We start from the raw sequence: 19,818 nt of genomic DNA, 5'->3' as shown, positions 1-19,818 counted from the left end.
GCGACTTTACAGCAGTTTCAGTTAGAGTTTTTTTTAAGTAAGTTGGTGAAATGTGGACCAAAGACTGTATTTTAGTAGAAACATGGATCCCTCCACAGATAAACGCTGACAGGAGCTTCATGGAGACACTGAACCCGTCTGGATTGTCATGACTGAGTCTGAAATGCCTGGATAAAACAACTCAACATTTGGCCAAAAGGAAATGACCTAAAATGAATCAAAATGTGTCCAAAGTGGCTGAAAAATGGCCCAAATTACTCAGAACATGTGGTAGAAGACGTACAGTTTGTCCGGAATAACACCAAACTGTCTCCAAAGTTAACATTATGTCAGAATATCTAAAAACTGGAACCTTGTCTGGTCAAACTTTCCACAGATTTAATTCTACTGTTTGAGCCTCAATATCTGAGCAGCATCTGTTCCTTTAGCACCCATCACCTCCACATGGACTCATGCTGACATCACTACTCATCAGAACACCCACATCGTTTTAGTTCGTGTGTTTTTGGTCTCACCACTTGCAGCAGTGCCAGGTATCCGGCGCCCACGTTGTCGAAGTTCACCTTCACTTTGCTCCAGTAGAAGAGCGAGGTGTCGTTGAACGCCTCGCACTCGGTCTTGTTGTTGATGAAGGACGAGTCGTAGATGTGGCCGGTGCGGTTGACGCAGCGGCCGAACTTGCCGGCGAACAGGTTGACGCCCATGATGCTGAAGATGAGCCAGAAGATGAGGCAGACCAGCAGCACGTTCATGATGGAGGGGATGGCGCCGATCAGAGCGTTCACCACCACCTGGACCACAAACGCCACACCGTCAGACACCCAAACGCATCACAGCCTGCACCTGATCAGACATTCAAACCACCACCTGGACCACAAACGCCACACCGTCAGACACCCAAACGCATCACAGCCTGCACCTGATCAGACATTCAAACCACCACCTGGACCACAAACGCCACACCGTCAGACACCCAAACGCATCACAGCCTGCACCTGATCAGACATTCAAACCACCACCTGGACCACAAACGCCACACCGTCAGACATCCAAAGAGCCATCACAACCTTCACCAGGAAGCTGCCGGTTGCCATGGAGACGCTCCTCTAGCATCAGCATCCATCATTAGAAACAGAGCTGAGAGTCGTGTTAACTTTGTAAAAATGACTCCGTTCATCAGTCAGAAAGTGGAGAAAACTTTCTGATGGCCCTCTGTGTTCTTCATTACTGTCATTTTGGACAATTATTGGCAATCTTGGACATTTTTATCTCATTCTGAGCGATTTTTTGCTCATTTTTCACCTAATTTAGGGCAGGTTTCAAGTTCAGGTTTCAAACTTAAAAACTTTTCTGCCTGTCAGGAAAGTTTCTGATTGTTTAGAGTAAACCCCAGAAGCTACTCCCACAATGCATCTCTTCCACCCAGAACCCTGAACGTTAGCACAGATAGCCAGAGGCGATGAGCGCTTTCCCAGCATGCACGGCGGTCCTGAGCAGAGCGGACGTCCTGCAGACTGAACGTTTGATTCTGATCTTTTCTGGACGGAAACGGCTGAAAATCATTTCATTAACACGATTTAAAAACACGACAAAGCAGATAATCCCAGAATGACTGTTAAATGATGATTGTTATTGTAGTTTTCCATCATTAAAACACACTTTCCAACCCTTAATTAGATTCAATGTAACTAAAACATTTACAGCAGACGTGTGCCGGTCTGTTTCTGCACTTTGATTCAGATTTTCATTTGTTTTTAAATCAAATGAATGAAAAAATTACAGATTTTTTTAAAGTGAAATGCTGCATAAAATAACAAAATGGAATACAAGTCAAACATAAAACGAAAAACAAGACACAAACAGCCATAAAACAAGACAAATTTAACAAAAAAGGAAAGAAAGCTAGAAAAAATTAGACAAAAAAAAATCAGAAAACAAGAAAATCAGGACACAAAATTCCATAAAACAAGAAAAATACACACAAAAAGTCACTAAACTAGAAAAATAAGACCAAAAAACAGTCATGAAGCAAGAAAAATTAGACAAAAAACTCATAAAACAAGAAAAAGACACAAAAAGAAGAAAAATTAGACACAAAATTGTATAAAACAAGAAAATTTAAACAAAAAAAGCCACAAAACTAGAAGAACGAGACACAAAATGCCTAAAATCTGTCCCAAAAACACATAAAACAACACAAAACTGACGCAAAACTTCAAAAAATAACAATCAGCACAAAAAAAACAAAAAACAAACACAGGAAAAATGAAAAACGAGTCTCAAATCGTTCGACCCAAACGTCTAAATGTGGACAAAAAGGAAAAACGAGACACAAAATGACAAAAACGACAGACTCTCTGTTAAATAAGAGAAATTTACATCGTTTTCAATCTAAACTCATTAAAACAGGTTTTATTTCACTCAGACTCAGAAATACTGTTCAAATACTGATACAGGAATAAACAGACCAATCAGAGAGCAGAGGAATAAACGGACCAATCAGAGAGCAGAGGAGGAATAAACGGACCAATCAGAGAGCAGAGGAATAAACGGACCAATCAGAGAGCAGAGGAGGAATAAACGGACCAATCAGAGAGCAGAGGAATAAACGGACCAATCAGAGAGCAGAGGAATAAACGGACCAATCAGAGAGCAGAGGAGGAATAAACGGACCAATCAGAGAGCAGAGGAATAAACGGACCAATCAGAGAGCAGAGGAGGAATAAACGGACCAATCAGAGAGCAGAGGAATAAACGGACCAATCAGAGAGCAGAGGAATAAACGGACCAATCAGAGAGCAGAGGAATAAACGGACCAATCAGAGAGCAGAGGAGGAATAAACGGACCAATCAGAGAGCAGAGGAATAAACGGACCAATCAGAGAGCAGAGGAGGAATAAACGGACCAATCAGAGAGCAGAGGAATAAACGGACCAATCAGAGAGCAGAGGAATAAACGGACCAATCAGAGAGCAGAGGAGGAATAAACGGACCAATCAGAGAGCAGAAATAGAAAATAAAGGTTAAAGGAGGAAACACTGTTAAAAAAAGGGGATTTATTCCAAACACACCTGGACACAGAATACTGTAAAACTACAAGAGCTGGATTCATTTTATTTATGTTATTATTTACAGTACACTGTAAAAAAAAAAAGTTTATCTGCCGTGGAATCAAACGATACGGTTAAATAATCATCCAGGAAAAATCTAAGTACAGTTTCTATCCCTAATTTAACTTCATGGGTTTAGTTTTTGGCTTTGAAAGGTCATTTGGACTCTTTTTAAGGGGACTGGAGGACTTTAAAAAGTGAAGTGGATCCTTTTAAGATAATTTGACCTCCTTTTGGGGTGATCTGGAGATTTGGGGATCTTTAAAATAGGATCTGGGGTCTGTTTAAGGTGATTCAAGGTCTTTTAAAGGTGATTTGGGTGATTTTGGAGTGGGATTTTGGGTCATTTAAAGGTGGTGTGGGGACTTTTTAAGGTAATTTGGGGTCATTTTAAGGTGGTTTGGGGTCATTTTAAGGGTATTTAGGCTCTTTTTAGGGTGATTTGAGGTCTTTTAACGGGGATTTAAGGTCTTTTTAAGGTGGTTTGGGTCTTTCACTGTGATTTGGGGTCTTTTAAATGCCATTTGGGGTATTTTTAAGGGCATCTGGGAATCGAAACTCTTGTCGTGCACTTCTGAAGAAGTGATGGTTGGAGTCTAAATCAAGCACTCGACAGCTGGACTGAACAAAATGAGGCCTGGCGTCTAACTAAAACCCCGGTTCTGTCTGGAGAATGCTGGGTCTGGACTAGGACTCTGTGAGGTGAAGGGTTCAGGTGTGGTCCAGGTGAGTTTGGCTCCATAATACTGACTCTTACCCTCATGCCTTCAAATCTGGACAGAGCTCTGAGGGGCCGCAGGGCTCGGAGCGTCCGGAGGGATTTGATGGCCGCAAAGTCGGAATAACCCAAAGTGTTGGCGACCAAACTGACCAACGACACCTGAAGGACACGGACAGACGGAAAAACAGACAGACAGGAAGGACGGTTAACGTCTACTCTAGTAGGAGGACAAAGAACCAGAGCGAGATGATCAGAAGAAACCTGGAGAAGGAGAAGAAGAAGAAGGAGGAGAAGAAGAAGAAAGAGGAGGAGGAGAATGAGGAGAAGAAGAAAGAGGAGGAGGAGAAGCAGGAGAAGAAGAAAGAGGAGGAGGAGAATGAGGAGAAGAAGAAAGAGGAGGAGGAGAATGAGGAGAAGAAGGAAAGAAGAAAAGGAAGAAGACAAAGAAGAAGAAGCAGCAGCAACGATGATTACTGCTTTGACCTGTGAGACAAAAGGACTGGTGGTTAGTGAAGAGTCCTCAGGTGAAGCTGCAGAAAGACGAGGAAATAATGACGTTATTTTAGCTCCACCTTAAAGAAACACCTGAGAAAGGAAAGAGAACCTGAACTTCATGAGTGGATTCTGCTGTAGCTTCATCTAAAACCTCCTCAGAACGTCTGGTTCTTCATCTCCATGAACCTTATCAATGATCAGAGTTCTACCTTCATGCTGGGAATATTTCCACAATGATACAAAACATCACCAAGGAGACAAAAATTGGCTCCAAATGGACCTTAAATATGTAGAAAACCAAAATCAAATTAAAAAATACCTAAAACTGCAATTTTCCAACAGCTGGGGATCAAAAAACTACTATAAGCAAAAGAAAACTACTAAAGACTACAGAGAACTAGTGGAAAACTACAGAAAACTACAAGAAAACTACAAGAAAACACCAGAAAACTATAGAAAACAACAGAAAACTATAGAAAACAACAGAAAACTACTAAAGACTACAGAGAACTAGTGGAAAACTACAGAAAACTACAAGAAAACTATAGAAAACAACAGAAAACTATAGAAAACAACAGAAAACTACTAAAGACTACAGAGAACTAGTGGAAAACTACAGAAAACTACCAGAAAACTACAGAAAACTACCAGAAAACTATAGAAAACAACAGAAAACTATAGAAAACAACAGAAAACTACTAAAGACTACAGAGAACTAGTGGAAAACTACAGAAAACTACAAGAAAACACCAGAAAACAAAAAAACAACAGAAAACTACAGAAAATCACAGAAAACTACAAGGAAACTACCAAAAACTACAGAAAACACCCATGTCATACTGAATATATAAACTCTCCATATTGAAGCTCATCTAACTTTAGCTCTATTTTTATTAGCCTGTTCTAAAACTTAAGATAACTTCATGAACTCTCCTCCGGGTAAAAACGTTGAACCTTCTGGGTAGTTTCACTTCCACAGCTTCAGTTTTTCTGCGTGACTTTTTGGTCTTTGATGATGTTCTGCTGTGGAACTGAACCTCAGGCTGAAGGTAGAACTCTTTGGTAAATGAGGTTCCTGTGGAGGTGGAGCCAGCCGACCGGACGCTCTGATTGGTCGGTTAAACGTGATGTTTCTTTAGAGTCGACAGTCTGAGGAACCTCCTCTGATCAGAACCAGAACAGCAGCGTCTCTACACCCTCTAGAAGCCCCCGTGTTCTCCAGCACCGATCCACCGGTTCTTACCCTGATCCCGGCGAAGCGGGAGGCGGCCCGGAGAGGACGAAGAGCCCTGAGGGTCCTCAGAACCCTCATGGTGGAGATCTGGTCCACCGAGATGAACTGGGCCAGCTGACCCGCAACGGAGATCTACGGAGGTTAGAGCAGGAGACCCCTACAGAACCGAGCAGAGAACGCTGGACGTTCTCCATCCAGCGTTCTCTGGGCTCAATGAAACATCAAGAAGTGTTCTCCAGATGTTAGAGAACGTTTCTGTGACGTGACAGCGTTCTGAGGATGTTCTGGAGATGATGACTGAAGAACGTTCTTCTATAAGACATTCTCTCAGCGTTCCACAATAAAGAAGGAAGAACGTTCTCCAACCATCCTCTAAAAAAGGTTCTCCAGATGTTATGAAGGTCAAAGATGACTAAATGTTTTTCTGGAGAATGTTGTAGAACGTTCCTATCATATATCAAAGGTTCTTCTTTAGGACCTTACCACAATGATCCCGAAACAAGAACGTTCTCAGTGCAACCTTCAGAAAGTTCTCTGAAGATGTTATCAAGACCTCAGCAGACAAAACGTTCTTTTAAAGATGTTGCAGGACTGTGACGTACTAACAAAGGTGGAACACTGTGGCTGCAATGTTCTACAGATGTTTTGGGTATAGAACCTACGCAACATTCTCACAGTGTTCCACAGTGTGACATTAGGAACGTTCTTTCTGTCACATTTAGTCATGAGAACATTAGGGCGCAGCACCAAACCAAATACTTTTAGAACATCTTTAGTTATTTGACCTTTAAGAAGAACATTCTAGGAACTACAGGACGTTTCTGCCCCCTGGTGGCTGAAAATGACAAAACGCTCTTTATATAATATTCCTGTCATGCAATTTTTAAAAAGAAAACACTAAGGTGGAACATTCTTCCTGTGGATGCTGTTGACAGAACATGTTATAGAACCTATCAAACGTTCTCACAGTGTTCCACAGTGTTACCTGAAGAACGTTCTCATGTCCGTTTAGGGCGTAACAGTCAACATCTTTAGAATTTCTTTAGAGAACATTCTGGGAACTAAACGAACGCTTCCTGCTGAAAACATTCGTAGAACTTCCTCAGAACGTTTTGGGAACATAAATTCTTATGATCTTGTTTTATGTGCCTGACGGCCCTGAAGCGTTTCTGCCCCCTGGTGGCCGATAACTGAAACCTAACCAGAAGTTCTGAGCTCCATCTTGGTCTTCTTCCACCACGTCTGCGTTGATAAAACTCGGCGTCTCGTTTCCACTCCCTGTGACTCAACACTTCCTGTCTTCAGGCCGCTGCAGTCGAATGAAAACGTCACAACACGGAAAGGCGACGAGGCAGCGAGCGTGTCGATTTCCGACTCGATGCCCGCACACGTGTGTTGAGCTTCACGGACCCGGAGAGTCACTGCACATAATCCCAGCCCGGAGGCGGCGCAGGGAGTCGGATACACTCGACTTTGTGTGTCTGTGTGGAGGTTAGAAAGCCACTGCTGACTGTCGGGCTGCCGGCGCTTTGAACCTCTCTGCTTCCTTTGATTCATGTGGCGGTGAAGCAGCAGCAGAGCAACGTTCAGGGCAAACAAACAGCGACACACAACCAACGTCACGTCCAGCACCAAGACACTGGATGTACAGCTTCTGATCTGATCTTAGACATGAGGGGACGAAAAGACGGAGACACAAAGTCCTTCATGATGGTTGGAGATGGCTGGGTCTCTGCTCGTTTGGGGTCATTTTGTGTTTGTGCTTGGTTTGTGTCTGTCGTCATTTTGGGTCTCTCTGACATCATTTGGTGTCTTTGTGTTGTCATTTTGTGTCTTTTTCATCATTTTGTGTCTTATTCATCATTTTGTGTCTGGCTGTGGTTGCTTTGGTTTCTTCGGGATCATTTTGTGTCTCTTGGTTTTGCTTTGTGTCTCTGGGGTCATTTTGTGTCGTTTTGTTGTCATGTTTGTGTGTTTCTGTGGTCGGTTTGTGTCTTTGTGGTCATTGTGGGCCTCTTTGGGGTCACTGTGTGTCTTCTGTACATTTTGGTTCTTTGTCTGGTCATTCTATGTCCCATTGTCATCATTTTGTGTCGCTTTGGGGACATTTTATGTCTTTTTCTGGTTGTTTTGCGTTTTTGGACTCATTTTGTGTCTCTTTGTGTCTGTTTGTTGTTGTTTTGGACTTGTGTAGTGATCATTTTGCGTCTCCTGGTCTTCATTTAGCATCTTTTTCTGGTCGTTTTGTGTCTTTTTGTCGTCATTTGGTTCTTTCAATAGATTTTTGTGTCTCTGGAGTCATTTTGTGTCTTTTTCTGGTCATTTTTTGTGTCTTTGTGGTTGTTTTGTGTCTTCTTGTTTTTTTTTCTGTCTCGTGCTCATTGTGTTTCTCTGTCGCCATTTCTGACTAATAACTCGACATCATCACTGGCATGGAGAAACAATGGCAGCAATCTGTGATAACTGTGATTGTTGGAACAAACTGATCAATAAATGACTGATCGACCACAAACGAAGCGATCAATAACTTACGTCGACGATGAGGAAGTCGAGCCAGCACCAGTAGTTGGTGAAGTACTTCTTGAAGCCGTAGGCCAGCCACTTGAGCAGCATCTCCAGGATGAAGATGTAGGTGAAGATCTTGTCGGCGAACTCCAGCACCACCTTGACCACCCTCCTCTGCTCGATGTAGATGTCCTCGAAGGCCTGCAGGGGGCGGCACAGCGGTCAGTTAGCTGGGAGACGGCGGTAAACCTGAGCGTCGTCCCGCTAAAAACAGTGAAGCGTGAGTCAGACCAGAGCTCCGGAGCTGAGGAGGATCATGAAGATGATGAAGGACTCGAACCAGCTGTGCTCCACGATCTGGTAGCAGGTCTTCCTCATCCTCCAATAGACCTGGCCCAGACCCGCCGTCGTGTCGATGTCGCAGCACTGAAACCTGGAGACACACACTGAACACAGCCGGGGTCAGGGTTAGAACACTTCCTTCATCCTCTACGTCTGAGGAGGTCCTCAGTCAGCAGGTCACCTGGTCCTCGGAGCTTCAGGAGAAGCCGAATGGACTTCTCTGCTCGGTTTCTACTGAAGCTCCTACCATTCATCCAGCTTCACCTCAGCATGTTCTGACAGAAACAAGACGAGGAATAAAGCTTTTCTTGGCCGAGTTGAAAATGACTTTCATGATGAGTTCAATGACTGTCAGAATTCAGAAAACTTTATTTGTCCCCAGGGGAAAATTAAAAGTAGGAATGCTGTTTGCTTTGACAGTCTGAGGCTGTTAACTTGTTTCAGAGCTGCAAAGATGCTCAAATGACACCAAAGGACCCTAAAATCACACACAAGATGCAAAAATGAAAGAAAATGACACAAAGAGACAGAAAAGGTGTAAAAAATGACACAAAAAGAAGCAGATATGACACTAAAATGACACAAAATAAAATAAAATGACACAAAGAGATAAAAGTTCTATTAAAAATGTAAAAATGAAGCAGAAATTATACAAAAGATGTACAAATGACAGAGACAAAAAATATGTTAAAAAGTACAAAAATTTAAAAAAGGATGAAACAAAAGATGCAAAAATGAAACAGAAATGACACAGAGACAAAAATGGTAGTTTTTTATAAAACAAAAAATGATGAAAGAAATGACACGAAAAGATGCAAAATGACTGAAAAATTCTGTAAAGATGATAGAAAAGGATACAAAAATGATACAAAGACACAAAAATTATATGAAAAAGTGTAAAGATGAAACAAAGATTATCCAAAATGTTTCAAAAATGAAACAAGAATGACAAGAGACAAAAATTATATTAAAAAGGATAAAAATAAAACAAAAATGACAAAAGACAAAAATTATGTAAAAATAAAACAAAAAAACAAAAACAAAAAGTGATGCAACAGTGACACTAAAAGACGCACAATGTCGAAAAAAATTACACAAAACTTTGATGAAATCAACTCAAAAACTGCAGAAAAAATCTCGATTCTCAGCTCAGATTAAATAATTAGCGATGAGTTCAAAGACGGTCAGAAAGTAGGAAATGTGAGGATTCTGTTTGTTTCCGCGGTTTCTGGCTGATAAATGTTGTTTTGAAGCCGCTGATGAGTTCCGACGGTGAAGGAGACACGCGCCTCTCTCCTCTTTTCTCCTTTTCTTTGGCTGAGCTGAAAACGAGTCGGAGCTCACAATAGCGCCGGCCCCGGGGCCCGCTGGTGTCGCCACGACGACACTCAGGGTCGCGTCCGTTGTGCTGCTGATGACCGCCAGCATAAAGAGTCCGTCCTCCTTACATAAGCACGGCTCTCTGGCAGATGTTAGGCCTGTGTGTGTGTGTGTGTGTGTGTGTGTGTGTGTGTGTAATGGAGTGGTAAAAACAGCAGACTGCAGCATTCACATCAAATCCACTTTTATTTTCTGCCCTGAACTCTCTGCTGTGGGAACCAAACTGGATTTAACCCTCGTGTTGTCCTCATTTATGAGCACCAAAAAATGTTGTTCGATTGTCTGAAAAAAATCCAAAAATTCAGCAAAAAAATTCACCAAATTTATAAAAATTTGCAAAATCTTCAGGAAGAAAATTCCAATAATTCCTTAAAAGTTTCCCTGAAAGGTTTTATTTAAAAACAGAAAAATTCCCCAAAATTTAAAAACAGAAAAATTTCCCAAAATTTAAAAACAGAAAAATTCCCCAAATTTGGGAAGAAATAAAAATTTTAAAAATTAAAAAATATAGAAATTGCAAATATTTTCAAAAAATAATAAAAATCTTCCCAGAAAAATCCTAAAAATATCGAAAGTGATTCCACATATATCGGTGAAAGTTCAGATGTTTTCTTTAAGAACACTCACATAAAAATCTGTGAAATTCTCTGGATTTTGGTTGATTTTTTTCTGAATGTTCTGAAAGAAACATTTTTTTAACATTTCTTTTTTTTCCCACCAAAAAATGTTCAAATATTTCCCCAAAATGTTAAAAATGTGGACGTTTTCACTGTGAAAATAGATTTTTTTTCCACATTTTCAAACCTTAAAACGGGTCAGTTTGACCCATAGGACACCACCAGGGTTAAACTTTTCCTTTTCCTTTCATCGACATCTCATAAAAACGTCTCAGACTCTTTCCACACTGATGGACGTCACAGTTCTGTTGTTCTCTGTTTTTACAGCTCAGGACCAACCAATGCTAATTAGCTCGTAGCTAATTAATTCTAACTGTGGGCTGTAAAAACAAATGAATAAACTAAACTCATTAATTAATCAATGCAGGTTTTTGTTTTGCTTCTGTCTCATTTTTAATCTAAAGTCCTGTAACTCTGAGGAACCGGAATGAAGAAGGAGAGAGAATGTTCTGTCAGAATGACACAAAGAGACAAAAATAGGACAGAAAGATGCACAAATGACACCTAAGGACACAAAAATGACACAAATAAATATGAAAAGGTGACAGAAAAAATGAAAGAAATGTAAAAATTACACAAAATGACACAAAAATAACAAAAAGATTTAATAACAAATAAAACAAAATGACAGAAAAAACTGCAGAAATGACACAAAGAGATAGCGTTCAGGACGGATAAATCAGTCCTGATATTAAAATATGAACGAACCTCCAAACTACAGGCTGGTCCTGTATGGCACTAAAAGGATGCTAAAAGATGAAAAATACACAACAACTACAATAAAAGACACAAAAAGACGTGAAAACAGGTAGAAATGACACTAAAATGATGCTAAAACATGAAAGATACACAACAATTACACAAAAAGATACAAAAATTATACAGAAAATGAAAGAATGAAACAAAATGACACAAAAATTTTACAAAACCATTCAAAAATGACATGAAGAGACAAAAAATATTTTTTTAAAAATGACACAAAAACGACACAAAAAGATGATGAGTCGTTCAAGGACCATCAAAAAGTTGGTTATATAAACGCTGCCTGTTGCTAGCAGATCTGGAGTCAACATGAGCGACGTTTTAAATCAGAATAAATTGACTTGGATGAAAAATCTCAATTCTAAACTCAGATTTAATTAATTCACGATGAGTTCAAGGACTGTCAGAAAGTAGGAAATGTGATGTTCCTTCTGTCCCAGGGTGAGCTGCGTTTAAATCTGTTCTGAGGGTGGATGAGCCTCACTGTGCTGGTTCCTGTCAGTTCCTGTCGGTTCCTGTTGGTTCCTGTTGGTTCCAGACACACCGAGGACATCATGATTGCAGCGTAATTAGAGCTCTGATTACAGCGGCTTTCTGTCTCCATGGCGACTAACGGGCTTCTCCCCGATAAGCCAATCGAGTAATCCGATGAAAACGAGCAGGCGGGAACCCGACACTCAATCAGCGACGACGTTATCGGAACCCCCCGCCAACAAACAGCTCTTAGTGAACCTGAACGTTACATCAGGGAACCTTTGAGAACCCACGCCTGCTTAGAACGCAGCAAAGGAACGTCCAGATTCTACAGAGTTCAAACAGCTGGAAGAACAAAGAACTGAAGCTCTAGGTTCTAGCAAATGTATTGAGTAGGTTCTGTAAGGTTCTGCTAATGTTTTCTTTCAGATCCCAGAATGTTCTACTAAAAAGCAGGATGACGTTCTGTAAGTGTTCTAGAGAACCCCAACATTCTCAAAACTACCAGCGACACAGAGAACGTTCATCATATAAAAAGTTCCTTCAACAGCATCCCTAAAGCATCAAAGAAGGTTCCACCTTTCTCAGTGTAACACAGCAGAGGAACGTCTTCTAGAGAACGTTCTGTCATCTCAGGGCTCCATAACATCTTCAGAACAGAGTGCTGCCTTGACAGAACATTTTTTAGTTGTTCTCATTGTGCTAAGGTCCTGAAGGAGAACGTTCTACAACATGTTCCGTCAACAAAAACGCTAAACGTTCCACCTTTACTAAAGTGTTCTGTATGTAAACATTCTGTCTTTTTTGTTCCAAATATGATCTGAGAAAGTTCTGCAACGTTCTAATGATGCTTTCAGTACCAAGGTTCTGTTAGATCCCGGTATGTTCCTCTTAATGTTCTGGGATCTAACAGAAAACTTTGTACTGAAAACATCAGTAGAACGTTGCAGAATGTTTACATGCAGAACACGTTAGTAAAGGTAGAACATTTAGCGTTTTTGTTGAGGGAACATGTTACAGAAGGTTCTTCTGTATTCTGCAATGATAACAAAGGAAGAACGTTCCCAATGCAGCACTCTGTTCTGAAGATGTTATGGAGACCCCAGATGCAGAACGTTCTTCAGAGGACGTTCCTGTCATGAGATACATGAAGGTGTTTAGGAGATGTTACTGAGGGAACATTTTATAGAATCTATTAAATGTTCCCACAACGTTCTGCACTGTTACGGGTCAAATAGAAAGAACGTTCTCAACATCTACAGTTCTAAAGTTCTCAGATGACAGAATGTTTCCATGCAGAACGTTTTATAACGTTCCCCTAATGTGACACATTAAAGGTGGAACATTCTTCCTTTTTGTTCAGGGAACATGTTATGGAATCTATTAAACGTTCCCACAACGTTCCACTTTGTTACATGACGCCAAAGAAGAACGTTCTCTGACAACGTTCTAACAATGTTTACAGAACATCTTCAGTCTTCCTACTTTTAAGAGGAACTTTCTGGGAAAGGAAACGTCCAGATGAAAAGCTGAGAACGTTTGAGGTTCTAGTTGGGTTCCTTTATCTCCTCTCTGAGGCCGTTTCAGCATCACGACATTAACCAATGAGGTGGCATTTAGGCGGCTAATGAGGCGGCTAACGCGGCGGCTGTATATTCCTGTTTATTCTCTATTAGCATGTGAGCTAACGGGATGCTAATGGCTCCGTTAGCGCTCCGTGAGGCCGAGTGTCTGATGGAGATAACGATGGAATAACGACTGAACCTCCAGCCGGAACCGCAGAACGTGTTCTCCTCCTCTGAGGCTGGAGGTTTGGAGGTCCACAAAGATAAATAAATATTAATAATTAAAATGCAGTTTTTGGGTTTATTTTTATCCAACCTGTAACTGTCTGTTGGTGTTTTGTGTTTAATGAAGAAGATTTACATTAAAATGTGACAGAAAAGGGACATTATTAGTCAGATTTTATTGTAGGTTTCTTCTAAAAAGCCAAAAAATGCTGTAAATTAATAAAAATAACCATCTATTATTATTATTATATATATATATTGTGTTTTTACAATAAACCCCAAATAATAGCATCACTTTTCTGTGGCCTGGTTAGTGTTCCTCTAACATGATTCAAAATATTTTTTACTGTATTTTTTGTCAGATGTGCTCAGTTTAGCTGTAGTTTTTTGTTGTTTTTAGAATTATCCATTAAACCCCGTTAATAAAGAAGGTTTTCTGCCGTTTTATTTGTCCTCCTGATGTGAACTTTTCCTCAGAGTTCTGCTCCGGGTTCTGGACCTGCCCCCTTCCTTATCCGGCCTCTGAAAGCGGTGAGATGACGACCTCGGTTCCTCTCTGAGCTTTTATTCCCGTCCCACCGACCTCTGCGTGTGCGTGGTGAATAATTAGCGTTTCCAGCGACACTCCGTCTTCTGCTGCTCTTTGTGCTTCGTAATCACAGCGAGAAACACACAGAGACACAGAAACGCCATCCTTCATCAGCCAGACAGGAAGTACACACAAATGCAGCGCCAGCGTTAAAAACCTCACAGATACGGCTTTATTTTAATGTCCAACATCAACAACCGCATGTTTCTGGTACGCCACAACCTCACCGCTAAAATAACTAAAGATAAACTCTCTACAGGTAAAGTAGCTCCACCTCTGTAGTTAATAACTGAATTATTACGTATAACTCATGGAAAGCCGTCTTTTTTTTTAAATGGCCTGATTTCCCACATTTTGCCGGTCCTTGAACTACTCAGACTGTGTTTACAAGCACTGTAAAAAACAAACAACCAAAAAATCTCAAGTAAACTAAAGTAGTATTTTATATGTTTTTGTAGGTTTTGAATTGTTCATCAATCTACATGTTGCTTTGTTAAAAAAATGAAAAAAATGTCAGATTTTCCACTTTCTGATGGTCCTTGAACTACTCATCAACACACAAACAAACAAACACACAAACATAAACACACAAACTGCTTCATGCAAACAGCTGGTTTCTGTCTGATGCTGTTGGTTTACTGGTTTCTGCAGCACACACACACACACACACACACACACACACACACCTTTACATTAGTAGTAGATTTAGTAGTAGTAGATAGTTCCTACACGTTAGCCAGGACCTGAAGGTTCCTGCAGGGTTCTGTTCTGTTGTGATGTGTTTTGTACTGATCTGTTGTGTTCTGATCCAGTCCAGCTGTGAGGGTTCTGCTGAGTCAGCAGGAAGAGACAACGCATCAATCTGTTAAATGAATCACAGATAATCAGCATCTGCTGCTGGCAGGAACCTAGAGAACCACCAGAACCACAGCTAGAACCAGAGAACAAGGAAAAGCAGGACCTGGAGGGACCAGAGGACCATCAGAACCACAACCAGAACTAGAACCAAAAAAACAACTACAACCAGAGCCAGAACCAGAACCAGCAGAACAAACTGGACGTCTGCTGGTGGAACTTTTTTTAAATTTCAGCAAAAATGAGTCCGACATTAAGAGGAGTCATAGAGTCTTGGTGGCCTCCTTCATTAGTCTCTAGTTACTCCTTCAGAGGAGTCATAGAGTCTTGGTGGCCTCCTTCATTAGTCTCTAGTTACTCCTTCAGAGGAGTCATAGAGTCTTGGTGGCCTCCTTCATTAGTCTCTAGTTACTCCTTCAGAGGAGTCAGAGTCTTGGTGGCCTCCTTCATTAGTCTCTAGTTACTCCTTCAGAGGAGTCATAGAGTCTTGGTGGCCTCCTTCATTAGTCTCTAGTTACTCCTTCAGAGGAGTCATAGAGTCTTGGTGGCCTCCTTCACTAGTCTCTAGTTACTCCTTTAGAGGAGTCATAGAGTCTTGGTGGCCTCCTTCATTAGTCTCTAGTTACTCCTTCAGAGGAGTCAGAGTCTTGGTGGCCTCCTTCATTAGTCTCTAGTTACTCCTTCAGAGGAGTCATAGAGTCTTGGTGGCCTCCTTCATTAGTCTCTAGTTACTCCTTCAGAGGAGTCAGAGTCTTGGTGGCCTCCTTCATTAGTCTCTAGTTACTCCTTCAGAGGAGTCATAGAGTCTTGGTGGCCTCCTTCATTAGTCTCTAGTTACTCCTTCAGAGGAGTCATAGAGTCTTGGTGGCCTCCTTCACTAGTCTCTAGTTACTCCTTCAGAGGAGTCATAGAGTCTTGGTGGCCTCCTTCATTAGTCTCGAGTTACTCCTTTAGAGGAGTCATAGAGTCTTGGTGGCCTCCATTAGTCTTGAGTTACTCCTTCAGAGGAGTCATAGAGTCTTGGTGGCCTCCTTCATTAGTCTCGAGTTACTCCTTTAGAGGAGTCATAGAGTCTTGGTGGCCTCCTCCATTAGTCTTGAGTTACTCCTTCAGAGGAGTCATAGAGTCTTGGTGGCCTCCTTCACTAGTCTCTAGTTACTCCTTCAGAGGAGTCATAGAGTCTTGGTGGCCTCCTTCATTAGTCTCGAGTTACTCCTTTAGAGGAGTCATAGAGTCTTGGTGGCCTCCTCCATTAGTCTTGAGTTACTCCTTCAGAGGAGTCATAGAGTCTTGGTGGCCTCCTTCATTAGTCTCTAGTTACTCCTTCAGAGGAGTCATAGAGTCTTGGTGGCCTCCTTCACTAGTCTCTAGTTACTCCTTCAGAGGAGTCATAGAGTCTTGGTGGCCTCCTTCATTAGTCTCTAGTTACTCCTTCAGAGGAGTCATAGAGTCTTGGTGGCCTCCTTCACTAGTCTCTAGTTACTCCTTCAGAGGAGTCATAGAGTCTTGGTGGCCTCCTTCACTAGTCTCTAGTTACTCCTTCAGAGGAGTCATAAAGTCTTGGTGGCCTCCTTCACTAGTCTCAAGTTACTCCTTCAGAGGAGTCATAGAGTCTTGGTGGCCTCCTTCATTAGTCTCGAGTTACTCCTTCAGAGGAGTCATAGAGTCTTGGTGGCCTCCTTCATTAGTCTCGAGTTACTCCTTCAGAGGAGTCATAGAGTCTTGGTGGCCTCCTTCATTAGTCTCGAGTTACTCCTTCAGAGGAGTCATAGAGTCTTGGTGGCCTCCTTTACTAGTCTCTAGTTACTCCTTTAGAGGAGTCATAGAGTCTTGGTGGCCTTCTTCATTAGTCTCTAGTTACTCCTTCAGAGGAGTCATAAAGTCTTGGTGGCCTCCTTCATTAGTCTCAAGTTACTCCTTCAGAGGAGTCATAGAGTCTTGGTGGCCTCCTTCACTAGTCTCTAGTTACTCCTTTAGAGGAGTCATAGAGTCTTGGTGGCCTCCTTCACTAGTCTCTAGTTACTCCTTCAGAGGAGTCATAGAGTCTTGGTGGCCTCCTTCATTAGTCTCTAGTTACTCCTTCAGAGGAGTCATAGAGTCTTGGTGGCCTCCTTCATTAGTCTTGAGTTACTCCTTCAGAGGAGTCATAGAGTCTTGGTGGCCTCCTTCACTAGTCTCTAGTTACTCCTTTAGAGGAGTCATAGAGTCTTGGTGGCCTCCTTCACTAGTCTCTAGTTACTCCTTCAGAGGAGTCATAGAGTCTTGGTGGCCTCCTTCATTAGTCTCTAGTTACTCCTTCAGAGGAGTCATAGAGTCTTGGTGGCCTCCTTCATTAGTCTCTAGTTACTCCTTTAGAGGAGTCATAGAGTCTTGGTGGCCTCCTTCACTAGTCTCTAGTTACTCCTTCAGAGGAGTCATAGAGTCTTGGTGGCCTCCTTCACTAGTCTCTAGTTACTCCTTTAGAGGAGTCATAGAGTCTTGGTGGCCTCCTTCATTAGTCTCTAGTTCCTCCTTCAGAGGAGTCATAGAGTCTTGGTGGCCTCCTTCATTAGTCTCGAGTTACTCCTTCAGAGGAGTCATAGAGTCTTGGTGGCCTCCTTCACTAGTCTCTAGTTACTCCTTTAGAGGAGTCATAGAGTCTTGGTGGCCTCCCTCCCTCTGTTTTATTCGTTATATTTCTTATAATCTGACGTAATTTCTGGGTTTAAATCAGTTTTTATGGTGACGGCCTCCAGAAGAGTCAAACTGTGAGAAGTTAAACTATGCGAGAAACGTTTCAGAATCCAGGCGAATAAGTTTAAATGAACTCTGGGTATCTGAGCTTCCTTCAGCTCCGTGTGCGACACAATAAAGTTTCACTGAATGAAGCTCAGAGCGTCGGTTGGTGTTCTACCTCCTCCTGATCCCAGCAGGTGTCGGGATGTTCTCTGTTCTCCTGGAGGCTTTTCCAGCTGGCCGGCCTCATTCTTTCTGTTCTCTGTGACCTCACGTTCCCTCCGAACGTCCGACCGCCGGCAGCGGATTAAAAACGGAACCCGGAGGTTTCTCACGCCGAACGCCCAAGACAAATGTGTGCGCTCCGGGACACAACGGGCTGAGTCAGGTGTGTTCCTCACCTGGGCCAGGCGGCAGCTTCATAAATCTCATCATGAAAGTATTGGGCCAAGTGGTCGGCCGGACGGGAATATAATGATACCGCCTCACAGCACAGAGATAGAAACACAGATTCAGCAGTCAGCTACACCAGCAGGACACAAAACACCACAACGGAGTGACAGAGAGACAGAAAACACACTAAAAACACAACGGAATGACAAAAACACACAAAAAAACACAACAGAGTGACAGAGAGACAGAAAACACACTAAAAACACAACGGAATTACAAAAAACACACAAAAAAACACAACAGAGTGACAGAGAGACAGAAAACACACTAAAAACACAACGGAATGACAAAAAACACACTAAAAAACACAACAGAGTGACAGAGAGATATAAAACACACTAAAAACACAACGGAATTACAAAAAACACACAAAAAAACACAACAGAGTGACAGAGAGACAGAAAACACACTAAAAACACAACGGAATGACAAAAACACACAAAAAAACACAACAGAGTGACAGAGAGACATAAAACACACTAAAAACACAACGGAATGACAAAAAACACACTAAAAAACACAACAGAGTGACAGAGAGACATAAAACACACTAAAAACACAACGGAATTACAAAAAACACACAAAAAAACACAACAGAGTGACAGAGAGAATAGACAATAATAATAGACAGAAAATGAGACAGAAAACAAACAAAAAGAAGGAAAATGAAACCTAAAATGACAAAAACGACACATAGAACCAGACGCAAGATGACAAAAATGACAGAAAAAACAAAAACGACAAAAAACCATAAAAACCAGACACCTGACAGACAGAAATAAGACACAAAACAACACAAAGGAAATGACAAAAATGATGCAGAAAACAAGACAAAGAGACACAAGGATCAGATTCTCCTTAACGACTGAAATATTGTTAAACTCATCTTCTGATAATTTAACCAAATTAACTGATTTTGAAGTAAAAACTGTAAAACAAATAATCCAAAAAATGTCGTTTTTGGTGTCATCTTTGTAACTGTTGTGACTCCATTCTGGTTCCACAGAGCTGCAGGACTTCAGGTCGCAGAGAAAAATGAGGAAACAGTGAAGAAAAATCAAACCTTTGTCTTTCTGTGTCATTTTAACATCTTTGGTGTCAGTTTTCTGTCGTCTTGTGTCATTTTTCAGGTCTTATTGTCTCATTTTTGCATCTTTTTGTGCAATTTTGTCTCTTTGTGTCATTCTGAGTCCCAGACATTTCTGCAGGACTTTAGGTTGAATAATGAACCTACAGTGGGTTAAAATGAGACAGGAAGTGCTGCTGGAGCTGATGGAGTTTGTAGATCCAGATGTTCCTCACGTTTCTATAGTTTGTAGATCTAGATGTTCCTCATGTTTCTATAGTTTGTAGTTCTAGATGTTCGTCATGTTTCTATAGTTTGTAGTTCTAGATATTCCTCATGTTTCTATAGTTTGTAGTTCTAGATGTTCCTCATGTTTCTATAGTTTGTAGATCCAGATGTTCGTCATGTTTCTATAGTTTGTAGTTCTAGATGTTCCTCATGTTTCTATAGTTTGTAGATCCAGATGTTCCTCATGTTTCTATAGTTTGTAGATCCAGATGTTCGTCATGTTTCTATAGTTTGTAGTTCTAGATGTTCGTCATGTTTCTATAGTTTGTAGTTCTAGATGTTCGTCATGTTTCTATAGTTTGTAGATCCAGATGTTCGTCATGTTTCTATAGTTTGTAGTTCCAGATGTTCCTCATGTTTCT

At 41.3% G+C, this 19,818-nt stretch overlaps 1 protein-coding gene across 1 annotated transcript in view; it reads right to left on the bottom strand.

The window, feature by feature from the left end:
- The window catches only part of scn5lab (sodium channel, voltage gated, type V-like, alpha b), a 180,205-nt gene that overhangs the window by 19,432 nt on the left and 140,955 nt on the right, over positions 1 to 19,818 (bottom strand). Inside the window, 4 exon segments of the mRNA XM_051940377.1 lie at positions 516 to 791; positions 3,868 to 3,990; positions 8,093 to 8,266; positions 8,357 to 8,511. Coding sequence (XP_051796337.1) covers positions 516 to 791; positions 3,868 to 3,990; positions 8,093 to 8,266; positions 8,357 to 8,511 — 728 coding nt within the window.

This window comes from Acanthochromis polyacanthus, chromosome 20, assembly GCF_021347895.1.
Source record: "Acanthochromis polyacanthus isolate Apoly-LR-REF ecotype Palm Island chromosome 20, KAUST_Apoly_ChrSc, whole genome shotgun sequence".
NCBI classification, from domain to species: Eukaryota; Metazoa; Chordata; class Actinopteri; family Pomacentridae; genus Acanthochromis; species Acanthochromis polyacanthus.
The sequence above is the reverse complement of the archived record's forward strand: the minus strand, read 5'-3'. Positions and strand labels throughout refer to the sequence as shown.